We start from the raw sequence: 27,940 nt of genomic DNA on the forward strand, positions 1-27,940 counted from the left end.
ACAAGCTCGTAGCGCGCCACTCGGTGGCGCGCTATGAGCTTGTAGATCTGCTATTTTTCAATAGCTAAAGCATAACATGATGCTGACACCAAAACGGGTTCCCGGTCAGAATGGGTTAAACCCATTTAGACGTGAGGACGACTCTTCAAATGCCCTCTAAATCCTGACCGTTCTCTGAAAAAGAAAAAAACGATGTTTCTATATGTCTATTTTAAAGTGTTTTTAAAATGTAATTTTAAAATGTGGTTCTCAAACTTATTTAATGTCGAGGACCCCTAGAATTATCTGCCTTTTGGCCACCGACTCCCCCAGAAGCAAAGAATTTAGTTAAAAACGTTTGCTCTGAAAGAATATATATTCAAAGATTTGTGCCACATTTTCACGACGCCCCCCCCCCCCCTCCCCCCCCCCAGCAGATTAGCAGAGTCAGTGCCGCTCTATGAGCTTGTAGATCTGCTATTTTTCAACAGCTTAAGCCTTACATAATGCTTAAAACACCAAAAGGGGTTCCCACCCAGAGTGCCCCAAGTGCTCTGAAAATACCACCACCGCTGGAAACATATACAGCTCCATCTCACTGAATTAGAATATTTTGTAAAAGTTAAATTTCTTCTGAAATATAATTCAAAAAGTTAAACTTTCATATATTCTCAATTAATTGTGCATAAAGTGAAGCATTTTAAAACCTTTGTTTTTGTTTTAATCTCGATGATTATGGCATACGCCCAGGTTTGCTTTGACAACAGCCGTAAATTAATTTGTATTGTAATTTGTTCATTCTTATGTCTCGCAGGTGTGAGACATAAGACTGAACAATCCAAATTAATTTACGGCTGTTATCAAACCAAAACCTGGGCTTCCATAACACCTCAACAGTGCCCCAGGCTGATCACCTCCATGCCACGCCACATTGATGAAATAATGTCTTCAGAAGTAGCCCAGACCCAAGTATTAACTTCATACATTAATATACCTTTCAGATGGTCAACATTTCTCATTCAAAAAAACATTTTTTTTTTTTGTGTTTTTAGAGATGGGATTTTTTTATTTGTAATAGCTGTACGCCATAATCATCATGATTAAAACAAAAACGGGTTTTAATGCTTCACTTTATGCACAATGAATTGAGAATAGCCCATATGAAAGTTTAACTTTTTTTTAATTATATTTCAGAAGAAATTTAACTTTTACAAAATATTCTAATTCTGTGAGATGGAGCTGTATGTTGGTGGGGGGAAAAAATGTTCCACTATAAATTAGCTCACTGGGAATATCAAATTAAACGGCTGTGTGTTGGCAGTGAGTTGGATAGACGTGCAGAGATATTGTGGATATTTTATTGGAAAACCACTGATCCAAATCAAATCAAATTTTATTTATAGAGCACATTTTCAAAGACCAGGAGGCCAACCAAAGTGCTGTACAGGAAACATGACCCAAGTAACATAGTAAAACAAAATCAAAGCAACGCAAAAAGTACACAGGTTAATTAGGTCAAACATTGAAAGCCAGGGAGAAGAAATGGGTTTTGAGTAAAGACTTAAAGGCCTCTAAGGAGGGAGCAGACTTAATACGAGGGGCCAGACAGTTCCAGAGTTTGGGGCCGGCCACCGAAAAGGCACGGTCACCTCTGGACCTGAGATTGGAATTGGGCACAGTCAGGAGCCGCTGGTCAGCTGACCTCAGGGCCCTGGATGGGAGGATGGGGTGTAAGGGACCATGAGTGACGATAAATACAGTAGAACAGATTACCCTATTGCCTTGCCTTCTACTACCACCTAGTGGTTGTGGAGTGGAAATGACACAAATAATTACGCTTCATGTGTCTCGGGAGAAAAGACCCAGAACACACTGCACTTGTAAACAGAGCTGCGGCCCAACTGTATATACTTTCCCCATTTTCAACAGTTTTTATTGTATTTTGTTCTGTTTTGCTTTGGCAACGTAAACGTATGTTTTCTCATTATGCCAATAAAGCTAATTTGAATTGAATTGAATTGTCTCTGTGTGCTTCTCTCCGATTGGCACGATTTGTGATGTGCTCGTCTCTGATAGGTTTAGATATTCTGTCCCGTTTACGGATACCCGGCCGTGTGAAAACCATACAGAACGTATTTGTATCCCAAATGGCAGCAAATTAATTCGAGGTTTTACAATTCACCGGGTTTTTTTGCGTAAAGTTTAGTTGTATGTAATTTGGTAATTTAACGAGTAGGAAGTAATTAATTTAATTTAATTATTCCGTCTGTTATATTTATGAAATCACAGATAAACTTGAGTCACGGTGTAGGTTTCCTACCGGAGGATAATATGGGCAGGACTGGCTGACAGTGTTGCCATGTCTGCTTATTATAAGTGACTTTGGGCTTGTTTTTTCTGTAGAGTTGCTTGTAAATGTTGATTTCACCCAACACAACACCGTAAACTGTTCTCCTCTGCATGTTGTAGTATTTAGATGGTTCTGTTATGACTTCTCCTCTGCATGTTGTAGTATTTAGATGGTTCTGTTATGACTTCTCCTCTGCATGCTGTAGTGTTTAGATGGTTCTGTTATGACTTCTCCTCTGCATGCTGTAGTGTTTAGATGGTTCTGTTATGACTTCTCCTCTGCATGTTGTAGTGTTTAGATGGTTCTGTTATGACTTCTCCTCTGCATGCTGTAGTGTTTAGATGGTTCTGTTATGACTTCTCCTCTGCATGCTGTAGTGTTTACTGTTTAGATGGTTCTGTTATGACTTCTCCTCTGCATGCTGTAGTATTTAGATGGTTCTGTTATGACTTCTCCTCTGCATGCTGTAGTGTTTAGATGGTTCTGTTATGACTTCTCCTCTGCATGCTGTAGTGTTTAGATGGTTCTGTTATGACTTCTCCTCTGCATGCTGTAGTATTTAGATGGTTCTGTTATGACTTCTCCTCTGCATGCTGTAGTGTTTAGATGGTTCTGTTATGACTTCTCCTCTGCATGCTGTAGTATTTAGATGGTTCTGTTATGACTTCTCCTCTGCATGCTGTAGTGTTTAGATGGTTCTGTTATGACTTCTCCTCTGCATGCTGTAGTGTTTAGGTGGTTCTGTTATGACTTCTCCTTTTTTTGATTGATTGGAATTTGAAAATTGTATTAACAGATTGTAGAAAGCCAGTTTTGAGCCGTAAGTGCCCTTTCAAGTAGTTATTTATTTATTTGGGCTTGTTTCTAAAGTGTAGCCAATACCTGTTGGACTTCCTTTTGTTGGTTAAACCAGTGTTTTCTCAGACATGTTCATGTCTAAATTGGACATTATGTAAGCTATTCGTCTGCACCCCCATCTGAAAATATTTCATGCCAGGGACAAGTGTTGTTAAATGTTTCAAACATATATTACAATTTATTTCCTTCATTTTTAAAGCGTGCTTGTTTTCAAAGACCAGGTTGCTCATTTCTCTCGCAGAATCTGGCAACACGGCTGGCTGCTCGGCGTCATGGCGCTTCCTTGAAAATAAGGAAAACAGTTGTGTGTGTGAGTGTGTGTGACACCTTGTTCTTCTCCAAGGCCGTTTGTTTGTTTGTTTGTTTGTTGTTCAATGTTCAACATGACGGGAAGAAGAAGCCTTTGTGTTCTTTCGTATCTTGGCACCTCACTCCTCCTTCTCACATGTCATCAGTTGAGTTGTGCGCGCGGCGACATCACGGACGGGAATGCCGAACATCTCAAACGAGAGCATTCTCTGATGAAACCATATCAAGGTAGGTATGTGTGCATGGATGGAGGGAGGGAGGGGTGGCTAAGTTTGGAAGCTATAAACCTCAACCTACTACTATACTAGTATACTAGTATACTAGTATACTAACTCAACTCCCCTGTGTTTTGTTTTGTTTTGTTTTGTTTGTTGTTTGTCTGTGTGTCTTCCTGGCCTGCTTCCGAACCAACCCATAGACGATAATAAACAAGGGACTACATTATTTTCGCTCCTATCATGCCACCAAAATGTGGAACGCCCTACCAACAGTCATTAAGACATGCGAGTCCCTTCTTGACTCCTTCAAAACCGCTCTCGAAGGGCACCTATATACGGACGGCTGCAATTATAGAAACTCATGGCCCCCCGTAAAATCTGATTCACCCCCACCCCTTCCCCCCCTCCTCACTGTGTATATATGTTTCTTTTCCCTTTTTAACTCATTTATACATTCCTCTTCTGTTCTTTGGGCTATATAGAAGTGTCTATTTGTGTATGTCTCTACATGTTTTAATGAATTGAACAAGGTGGACCCTCTTGTAAACAAGTGTTAGTGACTGTAATGCTTTATTGAGTCGTCCACTCACATGGGTAACAGTCTTTGTATTGAGTTGTGCTTGAAATGTACTGTAATTCTGCAAACTGTTAATACATATTTCAATCAATCAATCCGAACCAACCCATAGTCTCGAACGTGACACACACAGTAACTCCTCTATCAACTTGATTTGCTGTTATTTATAGCTCATACGAATACGAGTCTGCAATGGAGGGGTACGCGCTCTGCAAAGTGAACACGTACAGTCGCGCACTGAGAGTAAGCTCACAAATAATAAATATAGACATGCGTGTCGTCCGTGCATGTTATTACTCGAGTCGAGACAGACAGTACACCTTAAAATCCCTTTGTTATGTGTATATAAGTATTTTATAGCCTGACTGTCTAAAGATTTGCCAAAACATTCGTTGCCATTGTGGGTGCATGGGTTTCTGCCGTTTCTCTTGTAAACAATATTTGATTTGATTGATTTATTAGATCCTACATTAGCTTATTACTGTGCATCACAACAACATTAAGTCTTCCTGGGGTCTCAATCACAGCATAAAAAAAAACTCCCAACATATCTGAACATTTATCAACATAAATATTGTAATTGTACTCTGCACTTTATCGTTACATCCTGTGTACAGGTACGTAGGTAGAGTAAAAGTTATTTAGTTTTGGCTTCCTACAGACAATGCAGCAGCTATAGGTTAGAAGACAAACCATTCCTTCTTTCCTTCTTTGGACTACCTTAAAGTTTGTGACCCACTAGCCCCCACTTTGTGACCGGATGGGGGCCGCAAGGTTCCCAGTTCGCACCCAGCCTCCCCCAGAGTCAGTGTCGAAGTTGTCCTTGAGCAAGACACTGAACCCCCTGATTGCTCCAGATGTGCAGGTTGGTGCCTTGCATGGTTTCCTCCGGCATCGGTGATGTGTGAACGTGTGTGTGAATGTAATCCCTGTAAAGTGCCTTGGATAAAGGCGCTATATAAATGCACCATTTACCATTTACACTCTGTGAAAGAATACTGGACTGGAGGTTTTGCCCAGTCATTATGGTACCTCGTCAGATAATCCCCCACATATCCTACAACAACTTCTGTGAACAGACTTCACTGTAGTAGCTTTTCATGAATTATACTTAGGCTGTTCTGCTGTCATGAAAGTTTATAGTTAGTCAAAGTCCAGCCGTCTGCTGTCCAGCCTCTCCCACCCCTCACTGGGGAAAACTCTGGGAGGAAAACAGAAACGGGGTGAGTTGTCTTGTTACCCTGTGAAACACATGCCATAGAGCACCGAAGTCCTGACGTAACTCGCTCATCCCGACGATTCCCCTCCTGGTTCGCGGAAGTAATTTCTCTATGGAGAATAACATGGGGTGATCTTAACATCTTCTACTATAAGCGTTGTGGTCCAAAAATAAACAAGCTGTCTCTGCGTTATTGTCAGGGAGGTGTCTCTGTATCGTTTGCAACAGTCAGTCACTCATATAATGATACAGTCTGCTTCTAGCGAAAATCTAACTAATTCAGTAGCAGTAACATTAGCGTTTTCTCTCAAGTCAGTTGATTCTTCATATCCATATGAGCGAAGCGGCCGGGATGACATGTTTATTTTTCAAACACAGTTCTTATATGAAGCAATCTAAAAATCCTCCTATGGCGATTTTAATGCAACTAAACAAATACATGAACCTGAGGACTGACGCCCTCTACTGGAAGTGACGTCAGACTTCGGTGCTCTATTGCCGTTATGTAGAATAGGATCGATTGAAAGATGTATTGACAGTTTGTTGAATGGGTATACAGTTAAACAGAAGTACAGGTCAATACAACATCTGCTACGAGGATAAAACCAGCATAAGCACTAAGACTTGTTTACAAATTAACCCATTCTGACCTGAGATCAGATTCTAAAAATGTCTTCTACATCCTGACAGTTTTCCATTCTGACCTGAGATCAGATTCTAAAAATGTCTTCCATGTCAGTCGCTCTTCGATTTTTCAAAAATAGCAGACCTACAAGCTCGTGGCGCGCTATGAGCTTGTAGAAGGGTCTATTTTTGAGTGGTGCAACCACTCCAGGGAACAGCAATGTCCGTGTTCACCTATATGTGTTGGTTCACCCACCTATGTGACGTTAATGAGCACCAGTATGACTATGAGTACCAGTAGGGGTGCTGTTGTGCCAGAAACAGAGAGAGATAGTGCTGCACTGTTGCCTGCTAATGAGAGAGGGAGAGAGAGAGAGAGATGCACCACTCAGTTCACACGGGTGTGACAGTAGAAAGAACAAAGCGTGAGATTGATGCTCTCCTTTATGTGTTTTTCTTTTTTAACGTTCCACACGTCTTGCTCTTTGGTCTTGTGTTGTATTCAGGTGTGGGCAGCAGCCCGTCCAGCCAGTGGGACTTCTGGGGCAGTACTTTGGTGACCAGCTCCTACGTCCGTCTGACTCCTGATGAGAAGAGTAAACAGGGTTCCATCTGGAACACAGTGGTGAGCATCTTTAGATGAGGAGAGTAAACAGGGTTCCATCTGGAACACAGTGGTGAGCATCTTTAGATGAGGAGAGTAAACAGGGTTCCATCTGGAACACCGTGGTAAGCATCTTTAGATGAGGAGAGTAAACAGGGTTCCATCTGGAACACCGTGGTAAGCATCTTTAGATGAGGAGAGTAAACAGGGTTCCATCTGGAACACCGTGGTAAGCATCTTTAGATGAGAAGAGTAAACAGGGTTCCATCTAGAACACCGTGGTAAGCATCTTTAGATGAGAAGAGTAAACGGGGTTCCATCTGGAACACCGTGGTAAGCATCTTTAGATGAGAAGAGTAAACAGGGTTCCATCTGGAACACCGTGGTAAGCATCTTTAGATGAGAAGAGTAAACAGGGTTCCATCTGGAACACCGTGGTAAGCATCTTTAGATGAGAAGAGTAAACAGGGTTCCATCTGGAACACCGTGGTGAGCATCTTTAGATGAGAAGAGTAAACAGGGGTCCATCTGGAACACAGTGGTGAGCATCTTTAGATGAGGAGAGTAAACAGGGTTCCATCTGGAACACCGTGGTGAGCATCTTTAGATGAGAAGAGTAAACAGGGTTCCATCTGGAACACCGTGGTAAGCATCTTTAGATGAGGAGAGTAAACAGGGTTCCATCTGGAACACAGTGGTGAGCATCTTTAGATGAGGAGAGTAAACAGGGTTCCATCTGGAACACCGTGGTAAGCATCTTTAGATGAGAAGAGTAAACAGGGTTCCATCTGGAACACAGTGGTGAGCATCTTTAGATGAGAAGAGTAAACAGGGTTCCATCTGGAACACGGTGGTAAGCATCTTTAGATGAGAAGAGTAAACAGGGTTCCATCTGGAACACCGTGGTGAGCATCTTTAGATGAGGAGAGTAAACAGGGTTCCATCTGGAACACCGTGGTAAGCATCTTTAGATGAGAAGAGTAAACAGGGTTCCATCTGGAACACCGTGGTAAGCATCTTTAGATGAGGAGAGTAAACAGGGTTCCATCTGGAACACTGTGGTAAGCATCTTTAGATGAGAAGAGTAAACGGGGTTCCATCTGGAACACCGTGGTAAGCATCTTTAGATGAGAAGAGTAAACAGGGTTCCATCTGGAACACTGTGGTAAGCATCTTTAGATGAGAAGAGTAAACAGGGTTCCATCTGGAACACCGTGGTGAGCATCTTTAGATGAGGAGAGTAAACAGGGTTCCATCTGGAACACCGTGGTGAGCATCTTTAGATGAGAAGAGTAAACAGGGTTCCATCTGGAACACCGTGGTAAGCATCTTTAGATGAGGAGAGTAAACAGGGTTCCATCTGGAACACAGTGGTGAGCATCTTTAGATGAGGAGAGTAAACAGGGTTCCATCTGGAACACCGTGGTAAGCATCTTTAGATGAGAAGAGTAAACAGGGTTCCATCTGGAACACAGTGGTGAGCATCTTTAGATGAGAAGAGTAAACAGGGTTCCATCTGGAACACGGTGGTAAGCATCTTTAGATGAGAAGAGTAAACAGGGTTCCATCTGGAACACCGTGGTGAGCATCTTTAGATGAGGAGAGTAAACAGGGTTCCATCTGGAACACCGTGGTAAGCATCTTTAGATGAGAAGAGTAAACAGGGTTCCATCTGGAACACCGTGGTAAGCATCTTTAGATGAGGAGAGTAAACAGGGTTCCATCTGGAACACTGTGGTAAGCATCTTTAGATGAGAAGAGTAAACGGGGTTCCATCTGGAACACCGTGGTAAGCATCTTTAGATGAGAAGAGTAAACAGGGTTCCATCTGGAACACCGTGGTAAGCATCTTTAGATGAGGAGAGTAAACAGGGTTCCATCTGGAACACTGTGGTAAGCATCTTTAGATGAGAAGAGTAAACAGGGTTCCATCTGGAACACCGTGGTAAGCATCTTTAGATGAGGAGAGTAAACAGGGGTCCATCTGGAACACGGTGGTAAGCATCTTTAGCAGTGGTGGAAGAATTAAATTACTCACATTTTCTTACTTCTAACCCCCAAATTTTGACCTGAGATCAGACTCTAAAAAGGTCTTCTACATCCTGACTATATAATGACGGTTTCACTAGTCACAGTAATATCCAGCAGAACTTTTAGTATCGACTCGTGTCATCATTGAATATTTCTCCACTTCTTATTGTTATTCAAACTCTTTGTCGTGTACTACTATGGGAATTTATTGCAAAGTCCAATCCCTGATTTCCATACCACGAACGGAATCCTCCTGAGCTTCTCTCAAAAAGGGTCCACTTGGAAATAATTAACTGGCTTAACAATATCAAAGAAAAATAATAAAAACACGATTCCTTTTCTAGTCCATTCTGACCTGAGATCAGATTCTAAAAATGTCTTCTACATCCTGACAGTTTTCTGAAAAAGCCATGTTTCTATGTCAGTCGTTCTTCGATTCGATTTTTCAAAAATGGCAGACCTACAAGCTCGAGTGGCGCGCTATGAGCCTGTAGATCTGCTATTTTTCAATAGCTAAAGCATAACATAATGCTAAACCCCAAAATGGGCTAGTTTATAGTTACAAAGTTTACGAAGATTACGGTCAAAAACTTGCATCGTTCCACTGTTGCATGATCAGCTCAACTCTGGATTTACTTTCGCTTTCCTCTGACGTCGCTGGACAATCTCACATGCGCAGTAGCTGTTCTATCGCTCAAAATAACACCGTATATTCAGAAATGTATCATAACATATTGCAACAACACCTAATAATTAGTAAACAAACCAACCGCAATACCAAAATGCAAATACTGATAATAATAATAACACTGATCACCTTGTTGTTATAATACAATAATAATAATAAACAAAAATGCAATAATATTGTAAATCACTCAAAATGTGCTTTAGGTCAGTTTTGGCCCCTACACCCTGACAGTTTTCTTAAAAAAAGCAATGTTTCTATGTCAGTCGTTTTCAAAAATAGCAGATCTACAAGCTCGTAGCGCACCACTCGGTGGCGCGCTATGAGCTTGTAGATCTGCTATTTTTCAATAGCTAAAACATGACATGATGCTAACACCAAAAGGGGTTCCCGCCCCAAAATGGGTTAACCCTCTTTTAGACCCCGAGGCCGATTTCTAAACGAGTTGCTTCTAAATCCTGACGGTTTTCTGTCAGTTCTGCTCAACCTTTTTCATGTTTCAAATTATGTTGTTTCTTATTATGTTGTTTCTTAAGTTGATGTTGTTGTTCCTCCCCCCCCACACACACACACAGCCCTGCCACCTGAAGGACTGGGAGATGCACGTGCACTTCAAGATCCACGGCTCGGGGAAGAAGAACCTGCACGGTGACGGCGTTGCCATCTGGTACACGAAGGACAGACTGCATCCAGGTACAGACCCTCCCTCAGTGGATGCACCTGGTCTAGGTACAGCCCCCTCAGTAGACAGACTGCGTCCAGGTCAGTGTTGTTTTCGTCGACTAAGACGAAAAATGTTCGTCGACTACCTTTTTCCACTGAAGAAAACTAAATGGAAACTGAATTAAAACTAAGCTATGGTGACTAAAACTAAAGACTAAATATACTGACAATTTCGTCAACAAATAAAAACTAGACTAAAATGTTAGGAAGGGACTATAGTGGACAAGAGATCCAGTGTAAGTCATTTTACACTTGGTTGCATGCTGAAAATAGCCGATCTACAAGCTCGTAGATCTGCTATTTTCAGCATGCAACCAAATGTAAAATGATTTATACTGGATCTCTTGTCCACTATAGTCCCTTCCTAACATTTTAGTCTAGTTTTTATTTGTTGACGAAATTGTCAGTATATTTAGTCTTTAGTTTTAGTCACCATAGCTTAGTTTTAATTCAGTTTCCATTTAGTTTTCTTCAGTGGAAAAAGGTAGTCGACGAACATTTTTCGTCTTCGTTTTAGTCGACGAAAACAACACTGATCCAGCCAGGAACATCCCCTCAGTAGTAGACAGTAGACACCCGTAGACTTTGACTGGACATTGTAGGTTTCGTTGGGCAGCCATGTTGTTGCACCCCACACGCACCCCTTTTTGTTTTGTGCCCATATATGGAACGGAACTGATTTGTTTGTGCCTGATGGTGATGACCTGTCCTGACCTCCCTCCTTTGTCTTTAAAATGGGATAACAGAGCACTGAAGTCCTGACGTCACTCGCTCATCCCCTTGGTTTTCTGCCCTGGTTCACGGAAGTCATTTCTCTACGGAGAATAACATGATGGGCTCGTCTTAAAATCGTTTTAATATAAGCGTTGTGGTCCAAGAATAAACAAGCTGTCTCGGCGTTCTTGTCAGGGAGGTGTCTCTGTATCGTTTGCGACAGTCAAGTCACTCATATATATATGACTCGGTCTGTTTCTAGCGAAAATGTAACTAATCCAGCAGCAGTAACGATAGCGTTTTCTCTCAGTCGGTTGATTCTTCATATCCATATGAGTGAAGCGGCCGGGGGTTTTCCAAGCACGGTTCTTATGAGGCGATCTAAAAGGATTATAATGCAAATAAAAAGTACACAAACCTGTGGATTTGCGCCCTCTACCGATATTGACGAATTTGACGTCAGACTTCAGTGCTCTATTGCCAGTTTTATTACCAGTTCGTTGTTTGTTAAATTTCAGAAACAAACAGAAATGTCACATTATGAAAGGATTGAATGGGCAAGACCAGTGCCTGGGCATGTTTCACATCACTAGCCACAACACGGTGCTGTGAGGTTTTAATTTGCATCCCTCCACGAGCCTCGCTCTCCATCATGTCTACAGTATGTGTACAGTACATCACTGATTCTGGACGTGGAACCAAATGGACCCTGTACAGGTCTGTAAAGGCTCATTCATAGTCTGGACTTTCGGTGGTGAGGTGACCACCGAACTACAACATGACGTCACTGAGCCGCGGTGAAGAGCAAACCACCGCCATCGTCCCATCCCTTCTCTCTGTTTTTACGCACCACCACTCAGCGTTTTATTTCAGCTCCGGTGGTCACCTCACCACCGGAGCGGTGGTCACCTCACCACCGGAGCGGTGGTCACCTCGCCACCGGAGCGGTGGTCACCTCACCACCGGAGCGGTGGTCACCTCACCACCGGAGCGGTGGTCACCTCACCACCGGAGCGGTGGTCACCTCACCACCGGAGCGGTGGTCACCTCACCATCGAAAATCCAGACTATGAATGAACCTTAGGTCAGACGCTGTACAAAATAATGTAACGAGTGATTTGTTGTAGATTTAGCCTAGTAGCCAAAAAGTGAACCCGGACATGTTGACTACACAAAGGTTTTATGTTATAAATGTTTAGTATGGGTCCCCAGCATGTAAAAACTGCCGGATGCTAACTTGCATATGTTGGGCAATTTTCATAATTGGCATAATATGTGACCATACCATTAACAACCTAACTAACCAAAATATTCATCATGCTTTATCTAGCATGTGATGTGTCAAACTAGGGGGTTTTCATGATGCTGAATCCATTCCAAGCATTAGTTTTAGCCATGCCCACTTGCCCAAATGTGCTGACATCCTCAATTTGTGATGACGGCATTGGCCGTTTTTAGCCCAATGAGTGTTTTTTTCCTCAAAACTAATGCCTGGAATGGATTCAGCATCATGACAACCCCCTAGTTTGACACATCACATTCTACATAAAGCATGATGAATATTTGGCCTTCTATAGGTTGTTAATGGTATGGTCACATATTATGCCCAACATATGCAAGTTAGCATCCGGCAGTTTCTACATGCTGGGGACCCCTATACTCAACATTTATAACATCAGTTTATACATGCTGGGGACCCCTACTCAACATTTATAACATCAGTTTCTACATGCTGGGGACCCCTACTCAACATTTATAACATCAGTTTCTACATGCTGGGGACCCCCATACTCAACATTTATAACATCAGTTTCTACATGCTGGGGACCCCTACTCAACATTTATAACATCAGTTTATACATGCTGGGGACCCCCATACTCAACATTTATAACATCAGTTTATACATGCTGGGGACCCCTATACTCAACATTTATAACATCAGTTTCTACATGCTGGGGACCCCTACTCAACATTTATAACATCAGTTTCTACATGCTGGGGACCCCTATACTCAACATTTATAACATCAGTTTCTACATGCTGGGGACCCATACTAAACATTTATAACATCAGTTTCTACATGCTGGGGACCCCTACTCAACATTTATAACATCAGTTTCTACATGCTGGGGACCCCTACTCAACATTTATAACATCAGTTTCTACATGCTGGGGACCCCTACTCAACATTTATAACATCAGTTTCTACATGCTGGGGACCCCTACTCAACATTTATAACATCAGTTTCTACATGCTGGGGACCCCTACTCAACATTTATAACATCAGTTTCTACATGCTGGGGACCCCTACTCAACATTTATAACATCAGTTTCTACATGCTGGGGACCCCTACTCAACATTTATAACATCAGTTTCTACATGCTGGGGACCCCTACTCAACATTTATAACATCAGTTTCTACATGCTGGGGACCCCTACTCAACATTTATAACATCAGTTTCTACATGCTGGGGACCCCTACTCAACATTTATAACATCAGTTTCTACATGCTGGGGACCCCTACTCAACAATTTATAACATCAGTTTCTACATGCTGGGGACCCCTACTCAACATTTATAACATCAGTTTCTACATGCTGGGGACCCCTACTCAACATTTATAACATCAGTTTCTACATGCTGGGGACCCCTACTCAACATTTATAACATCAGTTTCTACATGCTGGGGACCCCTACTCAACATTTATAACATCAGTTTCTACATGCTGGGGACCCCTACTCAACATTTATAACATCAGTTTCTACATGCTGGGGACCCCTACTCAACATTTATACCAGTAAGACGCGCAAACGCGGGAAGCGAACGCAGCTCGTACATATTTGGGTTTTGGACGTATAGCTGCTTTGGGGACTCCTTATATGGTTATGGCTGAGTCATGGTGACGTAACAGCGGGACAGACACTTGCATCAATCACAAACAAATCACTCAGCTCCATATATGGGCACAAAAGCGGGACAGACAGACAGACAGACAGACAGACATGATCTGCTAGGTCTCATAGTAAGTGCTCATTGCGTTCGCAAACATAAAACCTTGGTGTACTCAACATGTCCGGGTTCACAATGGGGCTCTGTGGGGTTCTGGCTACTAGACTAATTGGGGTGTCGGTCAGAGAAACGTGGTTCCGTGGCCTAATCGATGCATATCAAAAAAGGGCGACCCTTGAACAGTAAACAGTTTGAGAATCTCTGATATGAAAATGTACTGTATTATGTCATGTTCATTGCATATAGTGATTCCAGCCCTCACATGCTAGTGTCATGATTCATTCATGGCGCCAGGGACCTGGTACAGTAACGTTGCGTTCACACCTGAAGCGAGCGGTCTGACTTTCGCCAGATGGAAGACGCCATGTTTTCACAACCGACTTCCATCTGGAATCGCGGTAGCCCAATCGCTACAAAAGAAGGCGGGCCCTTTCTTTTTACATTTCTTTTCAAGCTACCGTAACTTTCCGGACTATAATTTAAAGCGAAATGTTTTGGCTGTTTGAACTGACTCTGCAATGGTGAAAAAATAGGAACTAGTTTTGCTGCTCATAAATTATATAGTAGCAGGAATTAAGTTAAATGTATTGAACTGAACCGTCTCGGGGAGAACGAGCAGGTCTATTTGGTTACTCTCCCAAAGTTACAAATAAAATGAGTAAAACGATTGAAGCGACTGGAAGCAAATCTATATCTTCAGGTTTGAACGCACCTTAAAGGAGAATTTCATGCTAGAAGGCTTACTTACCTTTATTTGTAGTTGTTACGTCCCCACCAAAGAGGACCAGGTGTTGTTTTGTGCAAAAGTGCATCATTGGCTATTTCCCCTATGGAGATGGGGGATGGCCAATAATGCACTTTTTACAATGGTGGGGATGTAACGACTACAAATAAAGGTAAGAAAGCCTTCTAGCATGGAGTTCTCCTTTAACTGTTTCCAATGTGTCTGGCTGTTCATTCATGTCTGGCTCCGCCCCTCCACCTGTCTGTGTCTCTTTTCATTCATGTCTGGCTCCGCCCCTCCACCTGTCTGTGTCTCCGTTCATTCATGTCTGGCTCCGCCCCTCCACCTGTCTGTGTCTCCGTTCATTCCTGTCTGGCTCCGCCCCTCCACCTGTCTGTGTCTCCGTTCATTCCTGTCTGGCTCCGCCCCTCCACCTGTCTGTGTCTCTGTTCATTCCTCTAGGCCCAGTGTTTGGAAACCAAGATCATTTTGTTGGCCTGGCTTTGTTCTTGGACTCCTTTCGCAATGACCTCCATGGGATGGATGTAAGTGTGTCCGGAGTGTATGTGTGTGCGCGTGCACGTGTGTGTGCACGTGCACGCGCACGTTAGCCGTCCTCAGAAGCCAATGACGTCACTTGTTTCCTTCGCAGGGCCTGTGTTCTCCAACAGCGATCTGTTGTTGTTCCACGGGCTGGCCGTATTTATAGACACGTATTCTAACGACGACGACACTGACGTGAGTCTTCGCTCGTGATCTATTTGTGTGTGTATATATATATATATATATATATATGCATATCACCTTGTACTAGTTATTTCATTGAATGAATTCATTACATTTTTATCCATCCTGATCTAAATCAGTCATTGACAGTTTTTGTGTTGTTTTCTCCACTCTGGTTGGGCATGCCGTCAGTATGAATATGTATGTATGAATCGGTTTAATTTGCATAATAATGAATGCGTGTTCTGATCTTAAATCCCTTTTATTTTAGATCGTTTTTTTTTTTAGTAATAGTACAACATAAACATTACAGAGACTGTAGTTGAGTTGTCTCGCTGTACAATACTTTAAAACAGTTGTCATGTTGCACACATAACGCTGTTATTTGCGCCGCCCAGCTTGTCACACTCCAGGCTGCATTGAACAGCGGCTGCTCAGGGCGCTGTTTTCTGCCCCCTCAATGTCCCAAAGTTCTCTGTTCATTGTACTTCAATGGCTAGTTGGCTACAACGGTAGCTTTGCGGTAGTCAAAATTTAAGCGAGTGACAGCGAGACAACATGTCGATCGTATCAATGCAGAGACCTACGTGGCATTATTAAATCCATCATGGCCCATTTGGCCTGGAGGGAGAACGTTTACAGCCGCTTGGCCCGCTTCCTCCTCCTATCCGTCTCCCCACACTGGCATGGCTATCAAGTTAGCCATGTGCTATCGATGTTTGAGGGTTTTCTCGTCAGCGAAAAGTCAACAAACAGAGCACGGTGACATGCTTGCTGATCTTCCTTAATAATAATAAAAAAAGGCTTAGCCCATGATGCGTCCAGTGGCTTTATAGGTATAGGTTGCTCAGATCTGGACTGGACTTATTTATGTTTTGGACTAGAACCGGCGGACCTCTGTACTGTAGACGCGCAGATGCATGCATCATGCAGATGCGATGCGTTGTTTATTGATGATTAAGCCTACAACAATTTATTTATATTAAATGTTGCTTTTTTGTTTGTCTTTTAAAAAAGGAGCATAAATAAATGTATACCATTCGTCTACCAACTTTAATTATGTAGCCTATACGTGCATATTACATTTGGGGTAGCCTATTCAAAATAATAATAATCAACCAATATCCGTTAATGACCCGGTTAATCCTACCGACATCCCTAGTTGAGATATAAGCGCTATTATTTATTGGTTATTTGATTGGTTCAGGCTACACCGCAATGTAATGGCTGACAGACTCAGGACAGTTTCTTTGATGTTTTAACTAAGCATTTAGCTCTTGAAAAATAGCAGATCTACAAGCTCGTAGCGCGCCACCGAGTGGCGCGCTACGAGCTTGTAGGTCTGATATTTTTGAAAAATCGTGAAATTGTGGCTCAAATCTTTGAATTATATATTCTTTCAGAAGACTTTTTTTATTTTATTTCGACGTCGGGCCTAAATGAGTTAATACTGATTTATTCGGCCCAGGCGGTGGCGTAACCAACCGTCTGGGGCACCCGACTGGTAATCCAGTCGCAGTGTGGCCGCGGGTTCGACTCCCGAGCCCGACACGGCCTTTACTGCATGTCTCCCCCCATCTCTCTCTCCCGTTTCCTGTCAGCCTACTGTCTGTCCCTTCAAAAAACCAATAAAAGGCGTAAGCCGCAAAAAAATATCTTTAATACTGATATATTCAGCTGTTACTATTCCAAACATGACCCGCTTTTGTATGTCCAATGTGTTTGGATTTAGTTCATGAAGTTAACCTAACTATAACTACATTAATTTGAAATGAAATAAAAAGGTTATTTTTCAGGATTCCAATAATTTGGCCAATTATTTTTCAGGATTTCAATTCAAATAATAGCAAAAAAATAGCTGATCAACTTTTAATTTATTTATACTAGTCAACTAGTACCAACAAGGTCGACTAGATTTACTAGTTGAATAGTTTACTAGTTGCTTAACCCATTCAGGCCTTTAAAAAAAAAAGAACGTTTTCTAAATCATGACAATTTTCGGAAAGATGTGAGGCACATTTTAACGGTTTTCCAAAAAATTGCAGACCTACAAGCTCATAGCGCGGCACCGAGTGCCGAGGTATGAGCTTGTAGGTCTGCTATTTTTGAAAAATCGTGAGCTTGTAGATCTGCCATTTTTCAATAGCTAAATGATAACACAGTGGGCTCAAAATGGGCTAAATCCCTACTTCACATTATATTATAATTTTTGCATCTCCATCGAGCACCTGGTTGATTTACTTTTTGTCGTTTTGTAATAAAAAAACAAGCTAACCCTGTGAACAACCCCTCCCTCTCTCTCCCTTCTGTTTGCCCTCTCTCTCTCTCCCTTCTGTTTGCGGTTGCCACTATAGAAAAAAAACAAGCTAAAACCTCTCCCTCTCTCTCCCTTCTGTTTACGGTTGCCACTATAGAGCTCCGAAGTCCCGACGATTCCCCTGGTTCGCGGAAGTAATTTCTCTATGGAGAATAACACGGGGTGATCTTAATATCGTCTACTATAAGCGTTGTGGTCCAAAAATAAACAAGCTGTCTCTGCGTTATTGTCAGGGAGGTGTCTCTCTGTATCGTTTGCAACAGTCAGTCACTCATATATGATACAGTCTGCTTCTAGCAAAAATCTAACTAATTCAGCAGCAGTAACATTAGCGTTTTCTCTCAGTCAGTTGATTCTTCATATCCATATGAGTGAAGCGGCCGGGGTGACATGTTTATTTTTCAAACAAAGTTGTTATATGAGGCGATCTAAAATCACCTCAATGGGGATTTCAATGCGACCAAACAAATACATGAACCTGGGGACTGACGCCCTCTACTGGAAGTGACGTCAGACTTCGGTGCTCTATAGAAAAAAACAAGCTAAAACCCCTCCCTCTCTCTCTCTCTCTCTCTCTCTCTCTCCCTTCTGTTTGCGGTTGCCAGTATAGAAAAAAACAAGCTAAAACCCCTCCCTCTCCCTCTCTCTCTCCCTCCCTCTCTCTCTCTCTCTCTCTAGCGGACGTTCCCGTACATCTCCTCCATGGTGAACAACGGCACCGTGGGCTACGACCACGGCAAAGATGGCCGCTCCTCCGAGCTGGGCGGGTGCTCGGCGGAGATCAGGAACAAGGAGCACGACACGTACCTCGCCATCCGCTACTCCAAAGGACGACTTACCGTACGTACACTACCGCCTAGAGTAGACCCCAGGGCCATTCTACAAATGCTTTATAATCCTAACGGGTACCGTACCTTCTAGACCCCAGGGCCATTCTACAAATGCTTTATAATCCTAACGGGTACCGTACCTTCTAGACCCAAGGGCCATTCTACAAATGCTTTATAATCCTAACGGGTACCGTACCTTCTAGACCCCAGGGCCATTCTACAAATGCTTTATAATCCTAACGGGTACCGTACCTTCTAGACCCCAGGGCCATTCTACAAATGCTTTATAATCCTAACGGGTACCGTACCTTCTAGACCCCAGGGCCATTCTACAAATGCTTTATAATCCTAACGGGTACCGTACCTTCTAGACCCAAGGGCCATTCTACAAATGCTTTATAATCCTAACGGGTACCGTACCTTCTAGACCCAAGGGCCATTCTACAAATGCTTTATAATCCTAACGGGTACCGTACCTTCTAGACCCAAGGGCCATTCTACAAATGCTTTATAATCCTAACGGGTACCGTACCTTCTAGACCCCAGGGCCATTCTACAAATGCTTTATAATCCTAACGGGTACCGTACCTTCTAGACCCAAGGGCCATTCTACAAATGCTTTATAATCCTAACGGGTACCGTACCTTCTAGACCCAAGAGCCATTCTACAAATGCTTTCTAAGGGCCGATTCATACTCCTATTTTAGAGGCGAATAAAAGTCGGTTCGGCGCTGTAGAGCCTACAATGTGACGTCATTTGGCTCTGTAGAGCCTACAATGTGACGTCATTTGGCTCTGTAGAGCCTACAATGTGACGTCATTTGGCTCTGTAGAGCCTACAATGTGACGTCATTTGGCTCTGTAGAGCCTACAATGTGACGTCATTTGGCTCTGTGGAGCCTACAATGTGACGTCATTTGGCTCTGTAGAGCCTACAATGTGACGTCATTTGGCTCTGTAGAGACGTCATTTGAGGTTCGGGGGGGGGCGGGTACCGTCCTAAAGTCGTCTCTTCGGTGCTACTGAAAATGTCTGACGAGCCATAGTCATTTCGGCACTACAGCACCGAAACAGCGGTAAAATAGGAGTATGAATCGGCCCTAATCCTAACGGGTTTCCTGAAAAGCCCCATGTTCCTACTATAATAATAATAATAATAATAATGTTATAATAATAATGTTCCTACTATAATAATAATAATAATGTTATAATAATAATGTTATAATAATGACTCAGTGGTGATCAACCTTTTTCATGTCGAGAAGCCCCAGAATTATTTTTCATGTCCGAAACAAAGATTGGCGTTAAACACTGTTCGCTCTGAAAGAATATATAGTATTCAAAGATTTGCGCCACATTTTCACGAATTAAAAAAAATGGCAGATCTACACTCGGTGCCGCGCTATGAGCTTGTAGATCTGCTGTTTTTCAATAGCTAAAGTATGACATAATTACTGCTTAAAACACCCAAAAGGTTTCCCGTCCAGCATGGTTTAACTAACTGTTATATTATAGCACATTGTCTTCTTAACCCATTCTGACCTGAGATCAGATTCATACGAGGTTTCCACTGGACACACACTGGTCTGATTAACCCATTCTGACCTGAGATCAGATTCTAAAAATGTCAGTCGTTCTTCGATTTCTCAAAAAACAGCAGACCTACAAGCTCGTAGCGCGCCACTCGGTGGCGCGCTATGAGCTTGTAGATCTGCTGTTTTTCAATAGCTAAAGCACGACATGATGCCAACACCAAAACGGGTTCCCGTTCAGAATGGGTTAACTAACTGTTATATTATAGCACTTTGTCTTCTTAAATCCTGACGGTTTCTATGTCTGTGGTTCTCAAACCGTTTCACGTCAAGGACCCCCAAAAATATTGTGTTATTGCCCTCCGAAGAGAACCCCCAAGAGAAGCAAATATTTGTGTTTTAATTAAAACGTTCGCTTGGAAAGAATATATATATTCAATTATTTGCACACATTTTCAAAAATGGCAATGTTGACACTGACACTGTTATTGATATTGATATAGTGATCTAGTACTTTATTGTCAGTTCACACTGACATTTGTCTTGCGACACAGCAGCCAAGTATGCAGAACACATATATACACACACACATTTCGCACAGAACTGTGTGTGTGTGTGTGTGTGTGTGTGTGTGTGTGTGTGTGTGTGTGTGTGTGTGTGTGTGTGTGTGTGTGTGTGTGTGTGTGTGTGTGTGTGTGTGTGTGTGTGTGTGTGTGTGTGTGTGTGTGTGTGTGTGTGTGTGTGTGTGTGTGTGTGTGTGTGTGTGTGTGTGTGCATACTAATACTATGGCAAAATATGTTGGACTACCTTTTTCACTGACGAAAACTAAATAAACTAAGCTAGGATGACTAAGACTAAATATATTGACAATTTCATCAACATATGTGTTTGGTGTTGGCATCATGTCATGCTTTAGCTATTGAAAAATAGCAGATCTAAAAGCTCATAGCGCACCACCGAGTGGCGCGCTACGAGCTTGTAGGTCTGCTATGTTTTGAAAATTCGAAGAACGACTGACATAGAAACATAGCTTTTTCAGAAAACTGCCAGGATGTAGAAGACGTTTTTAGAATCTGATCTCAGGTCAGAATGGGTTAAACAATGTTAAACTCATTTTGCCATTCACTTTATGCACGCGCATACCCTCTGTAAAAACTAGAGCAAAATGTTAGAAAGGGACTAGTGGACACGAGAGCCAGTATAAATAAAAACACAAGTCATTTTGCACTTGGTTGCATGCTGAAAATAGCAGATCTATCATCCCTTCGATTCCCCTGGTTCGCGGAAGTAATTTCTCTATGGAGAATAACATGGGGTGATCTTAATATCGTCTACTATAAGCGTTGTGGTCCAAAAATAAACAAGCTGTCTCTGCGTTATTGTCAGGGAGGTGTCTCTGTATCGTTATATTGTCAGGGAGGTGTCTCTGTATCGTTATATTGTTAGGGAGGTGTCTCTGTATCGTTATATTGTTAGGGAGGTGTCTCTGTATCGTTTGCAACAGTCAGTCACTCATATAATGATACAGTCTGCTTCTAGCGAAAATCTAACTAATTCAGCAGCAGTAACATTAGCGTTTTCTCTCAGTCAGTTGATTCTTCATATCCATGTGAGTTGAAGCGGCCGGGGTGACATGTTTATTTTTCAAACACAGTTCTTATATGAAGCAATCTAAAAATCCTCCTATGGCGATTTCAATGCAACTGAAAAAAATACATGAACCTGGTGACTGACGCCCTCTACTGGAAGTGACGTCAGACTTCGGTGCTCTATAGTACACATGTATATTATATAATATAGTATAGTACAGGGGTATACAGTATATTATATAATATACTATAGTTGATATAGATACTCCACTGTCACGTTCTTAGTTTATACATGATTCAACTACTTTTTTCATATATGTGATGTATTGCCATGCTTCTGTTTTTGCTTAAATGTAAGTCGCTCTGGATCAAGAGCGTCTGCTATAAATGCCTAAATTGTAAATTCCCCAAAATACATTTTAGTTCGACTAAAATCTCATGATATTTATAGTCGACCAAAAACTTAGACTTGACACTAAAACATTCCGTGTGACTAAAACTATTCCAAGAGACTCGGGGCTGTATTTTGCGTGTCTTAAGTACCAGGTCTTATTCCCTAACTTGAGTAAACTAAAGACCTGGAGGCGTGATCAGATCAATGCCATTTGGCTATTCTGAGTGTCCAAAGAGCATTGATCACGCCTCCAGGTCTTTGGTTTACTCAAGTTAGGGAATAAGACCTGGTACTTAAGACACGCAAAATACAGCCCTATGACTATGACTAAAATAAACTATGACTAAAATAAAAACTTCCCTTCAGGTGATGGTCGACGTGGAGGACAAGAACGAGTGGAGGGAGTGCATCGACATCGGGGGCGTTCGACTCCCAACGGGTTATTTCTTTGGCGCCTCTGCAGCGACCGGCGATCTTTCTGGTAGGAGGGGAGGAAACGCAGAGATGTCCGCGAGACACACACACACACACAGAGAGAGAGAGCGAGAGAGCCTGTTCACCGCTCAGTTCACACAGTTGTGATTACTTGTCTTTCCAGACAACCATGACGTCATCTCCATGAAGATGTACCAGCTCATGGTGGAGCATACCCCAGAGGAGGAGAGCCAAGACTGGACCAAGATTGAACCCAGCGTCAGCCTCTTCAAGTCCCCCAAAGGTAATGAGGACAAAGTCATGGTCAAAGGTATCGAAGGCTGCACCATGTGGACAAAGTCATGGTCAAAGGTATCGAAGGCTGCACCATGTGGACAAAGTCATGGTCAAAGGTATCGAAGGCTGCACCATGTGGACAAAGTCATGGTCAAAGGTATCGAAGGCTGCACCATGTGGACAAAGTCATGGTGAAAGGGCACCTTACGGACGGCTGCAATTCCAAACTGGCCCCCCGTAAAATCTGAATCCCCACCGCCCCCCCCCACCCCCTTTCCCCCTCACTGTATATGTTTCTTTTCCCTTTTTTACCTCCTTTTATGATGATTTCCTGTTCCGTTCCTTGACAATTTACAATTTAGGCATTTAGCAGACGCTCTTAATCCAGAGCGACTGTATAGAAGTGTCTTTATTTGTACGTCTCTAAATGTTTTGATGAATTGGGGTTCCCTGAAAACAACATGTTTTCAGATGGGGGGTCGGCACCCAATTACATAATTATTATTTCTGGGGGTTTGAGAACGACGTTTATTCAGAACACTGTCAGGATTTTTTCAAGACCTTTTGTAGAATCTTTTGGGCCGATTCACACTCCTATTTTCCGCTGTTTCGGGCGCTGTTGTGGCGAAATGATTTTGGCTCGTCAGAAAACTTCGTCAAATGACGTCACATTGTAAGGCACATCTACAGAGCCGAACCGACTTTTATTCGGCTCTAAAATAGGAGTATGAATCGGCCCTTTCTCAGGTCAGAATGGGTTAAACTTTGCCGCCTCCTCCTCCTCCTCCTCCTCCTCCTCCTCCTCCTCACACAGACAACATCGACGATCCCACGGGGAACTTCCGGGGCGCGCCGCTCACCGGCTGGAAGGTGTTCCTGCTCCTGCTGTGCGCTCTGCTGGGCATCGTGGTCTGTGCGGTGGTGGGCGCGGTCGTCTTCCAGAAGAGGCAGGAACGCAACAAGAGGTTTTACTGAAGAGAGAGAGAGAGAGAGAGAGAGGAACCTTTTCAACTGAGAGGTATTATTCCTCGTGACACAAACTCTACAGATTCACTGCACTCACCCGGGACCCCTCTCTCCCACCGCTCCGCTCGTTTCCCCCAACGGGAACCGGTTCAGTTCTTATATTACAGTAATAGTCCATGGAGCCAGAGCTCCAAAATTGGAACGTCGATTATGAATTGAGTGTAGCCGAAACCTATACCTAATATTAACCCAATTTTGAACGGGGAACCCATTTTGTCGTTGGCATCATTGTCGTGCTTTAGCTATTGAAAAATAGCAGATCTACAAGCTCGTACGAGCTTGTAGGTCTGCTATTTTTTGAAAAATCGAAGAACGACTGATATTTTTTTTTTAAATCTGATCTCAGGTCAGAATGGGTTAATCAAGACACACTGGTGTGTCCAGTGGAAACCTGGTATGAATCTGATCTCAGGTCAGAATGGGTTACATTTTTATCGCCATGAAACTTCCCCAGTTGATTACGTACACGAAGACAATGATTTATTGTATCACAAATGTATTTTTTTTTCTCCATTATATAGGAAAAATATGCAAAAAAAATAGAAAATAATGAGAAAGCTACTATACTGTGGGAGGGGGCTATCGTATATTAATTTACGTATATTGATCCTATAAACAATTTAATATAGGTATGGTTTAGCGGCCCACTCGATTCATAATTATAACGTTACCATTTTGGAGCTCTGGCTCATGGACCAAAAGAACCAAAAAGAACTGAACCGGTTCCCGTTGAGGAACCAACCGGTAGGAAGAGGGGTCTCAGTGTGATGTTTTTTTCTTTTTTTTCCTAGAGATTGTACAAATGTTTGTATCGTTGAAGCACTGCATTGAGAGTCATACCAAGCATGATAACTATAGTGATGCACCGAATATTCGGCCCGCAGAAGATATTCGGCAGAAAATGGCTTAAAAAAGCATTTTCGGCCTATTCGGTTTTCGGCCTGAATAGGCAGAAAATATATCACCGAATAGTGTGTATGCAATTAATGCATTCAAATGAGCTGAATAAATGTTTTCTGGACCCATAACAGTGATTATTATTGAAGTTAAGTTTTGCCATAACCATAAATCAGGTAGCTTTAAGGTACGGCAATGACAGCAATGGTAGGCAAAAATATGTATAATATTAAATATATTCGGATATTCGGTATTCGGTTTTCGGCCAACTGTTTCCTATATTCGGTATTCGGTTTCGGCCAGGAATTTCCCTTTCGGTGCATCCCTAATGATAACTAAATATATATATATATATTTTAACCGTTTAAACGCTCTGGAGCAGGTGGTTTTCAACCCTTTTCACATCAAAGGTCTGTTATGTATTCTGCATTAGAGCCACGGAGGAACCACCGTTTGATGAGATTAATTAACCCATTCTGACCTGAGATCGGATTCTAAAAAAATGTCTTCTATACATCCTGACGGTTTTCTGAAAAAGCCGTGTTTCTAATGTCAGTCGTTCTTCGACTTTTTTTCCAAAAATAGCAGACCTACAAGCTCGTAGCGCGCCACTCGGTGGCGCGCTACGAGCTTGTAGGTCTGCTATTTTTCAATAGCTAAAAGCACGACATAATGCTGACACCCAAAAGGGGTTCCCGCCCCAAAATTGGGTTTTACCGCTGTTTCGGCGCTGTAGTGCCGAAATGATTCCGTCTCGTCAGAAACTGTCGGTAGCACCGAAGAGCCGACCTCACATTGTATAGGCTCTACAGCGCCGAACCGACTCTTATTCGGCTTTAAAAAATAGGAGTATGAATCGGCCCTTAGCCTCGCAGACCCAAAAACTAAAGAATGACGTTCTCCATGCTGTGTTCATGTCGGTACCACAGGACAGGGGTTCCAGTCAAGGACCCCCCTAATTGACACGAGTAAGACGCGCAAACGCGGGAAGCGAACGCAGATACGTAAATTGCAATAACAATTAGAATAAATTACGAATTAGTGTGTGTAGTGCTCATGTCACCATGGCTCAGCCATAACCATATAAGGAGTCCCCAAAGCAGCTATACGTCCAAATATATGGAGTGTGTTGCATCAATCAAACAAACAAATCACTCGGCTCCATATATGGGCACAAAAGCGGGACAGACAGACACACAGACAGACAGACAGACATGATCTGCTAGGTCTCATAGTTAGTGCTCACTGCGTTCGCAACTACTTAGCCCGTGGACCCCCGTTTGAAAAGACATGCCAGGGACCCCCCCCCCCCCCATAAGAGAAGAGTTTTACGGCTTTAGCAGTGATTCTCAGGGACCCCCAGTTTGACATGCATTTGTCTATACGGACCCCCGTTTAACACAATCAAACGTAAGGGAACGTCTTAGGGATTCGAACCGAGCTGTACAAAGAACGTCCGAGCACGTCCTATAGCCGTGCCTCCTCAACGATACGGGGCGAGATAAGAATATTCAGAATTTTTCCTATTATTATTTTTTGGAACCGTTCGCCTTTCGGCTGCCGTATGCTAACGCTCTGGGCTCATATTAGCTTACCGTTGACTCCCATGTTAGCGCGGCGGAAAGAATGACTCGTATCTCCTCATCCAGGGCGCTCTCCGTGGTGATGAACGGATCGATATGCTGGCGCTTCATTTCTGCTCCTCATCCGTCTCTCTCCCGCAAAATATGAACGCTTTTTTGGATCATATATATCGTATAAATTAAAATGATCGCAATGTAAGCTATAGCAATGTAAAGTCAACTATTTTATTTTTTAGTAGATTGTTTCCGGGTCATGGCTTTCAGAGTAAAAGCGCTGAGACAACTCCGGCCAAACACCCAGAGCTCCTATTTTGAAGCACTTCCGGCACGGATTGTGTTTTAATGGCATTTCTATCTCTGGGACCCCAATGTATATTATTGGACCCATAAGGGTCCATTTGGTTCCTAATTATCATTTAGCTGCATGGGGACCCCCTGGAACTCTCTCAAGGACCCCTAGTGGTCCCCGGGGGCCCCACTAACCCTTTTCACATCAAGGTCCATTGTGTATTCTGCCATTTGAGCCACGGAACCACCGTTTGACCCGAAGCGAAAGAATTCTGTCCACATGGATCCGTGCCGTGTTGACGTTGGCGCCATTAGGAGAGATGATGACAGGCAGATGTTGATCACAAAATAACAATTATTCTACATTCTCTGATTGTGCAGACGTCTCGTAAATGCAGATATTTAACCCATTCTGAACGGGGAACCCATTTTTGGTGTTGGCATCATGTCGTGCTTTAGCTATTGAAAAATAGCAGATCTACAAGCTCGTAGCGCGCCACCGAGTGCCGCGCTACGAGCTTGTATAGGTCTGCTATTTTTTGGAAAATCGAAGAAAGACTGACATTTTTTTTTTTTAAGAATCTGATCTCGGGTCGAAATGGGTTAATCAGACCAGTAGTGTGTGTCCAGTGGAAACCCTCGTATGAATCTGATCTCGGGTCAGAATGGGTTAACAATAATGTAACATGAATACTTGACAGTGTGCCACTGGTTGAGAACCACTGCTCCGTAACTGGACCGCTTTGTCCGCCCGCCCCCCCCCCCGTCTACGACAAATCTATAAAATGAAATAAAACAGGCGATCTATACAAGCTCACAACGCGTCCCGCGGGACGCGTTGTGAGCTTGTAGATCTACAAGGTCACAATGCGTCCCGTTGTGAGCTTGTAGATCTACAAGGTCACAACGCGTCCCGTTGTGAGCTTGTAGATTCTACAAGGTCACAATGCGTCCCGTTGTGAGCTTGTAGATCTACAAGGTCACAATGCGTCCCGTTGTGAGCTTGTAGATCTACAAGGTCACAATGCGTCCCGTTGTGAGCTTGTAGATCTACAAGGTCACAACGCGTCCCGTTGTGAGCTTGTAGATCTACAAGCTCACAACGCGTCCCGTTGTGAGCTTGTAGATCTACAAGGTCACAACGCGTCCCGTTGTGAGCTTGTAGATCGTGGTATTATTTGGCTAATGTTCCCCCTTGAATATGAGCACTGTCCGGGCTCTGGGGTTCAAAGATCACGTCCATAACGCCGTGAGCTTTGACGACGACCTGCTAATCGTTATGGTTGTCGTGCTTGGTGTGGAACGGCCCTTACGCGTCTCTGGAAGTTTAAAAAAAATGAATATCTGTGAACGCTTAAATAAATGTGACTGATGATATTGTTAGTAGTTTCCAATGTTCTGTTTGGTATGCTATCAA

The 27,940-nt window shown here is 42.9% G+C and overlaps 1 protein-coding gene across 2 annotated transcripts; it reads left to right on the forward strand.

Annotated features, from left to right (window-relative positions):
* Positions 1-3,496: 3,496 nt before the first annotated feature.
* On the forward strand, positions 3,497-27,529 carry lman2 (lectin, mannose-binding 2). 2 transcript variants are annotated; one of them, XM_080774439.1, is made up of 8 exons: positions 3,497-3,724; positions 6,641-6,759; positions 10,030-10,147; positions 15,092-15,174; positions 18,351-18,512; positions 22,385-22,499; positions 22,617-22,736; positions 23,544-27,529. In XM_080774439.1, the coding sequence occupies exons 1-8, from the start codon at positions 3,562-3,564 to the stop codon at positions 23,702-23,704; spliced, it is 1,041 nt and encodes a 346-aa protein (XP_080630565.1). In that variant the 5' UTR covers positions 3,497-3,561; the 3' UTR covers positions 23,705-27,529. The 2 variants fall into 2 exon arrangements, with proteins under 2 accessions (XP_080630565.1, XP_080630564.1); XM_080774438.1 differs by lacking the exon at positions 15,092-15,174 and adding an exon at positions 15,282-15,367.
* Positions 27,530-27,940: the final 411 nt, after the last annotated feature.

Source organism: Protomyctophum bolini (genome assembly GCF_963924005.1).
Source record: "Protomyctophum bolini genome assembly, chromosome: 10".
Lineage (NCBI taxonomy): Eukaryota > Metazoa > Chordata > Actinopteri > Myctophiformes > Myctophidae > Protomyctophum > Protomyctophum bolini.

Excerpts from the sequence above, each read along its gene's own strand:
- lman2 (XM_080774438.1), top strand. The coding sequence starts at position 3,562 with ATGTTCAACATGACGGGAAGAAGAAGCCTTTGTGTTCTTTCGTATCTT. Across the intron at positions 6,760-10,029 it reads GTTCCATCTGGAACACAGTG|CCCTGCCACCTGAAGGACTG; the intron begins GTGAGCATCTTT and ends ACACACACACAG. Across the intron at positions 10,148-15,281 it reads GAAGGACAGACTGCATCCAG|GGCCTGTGTTCTCCAACAGC; the intron begins GTACAGACCCTC and ends TTTCCTTCGCAG.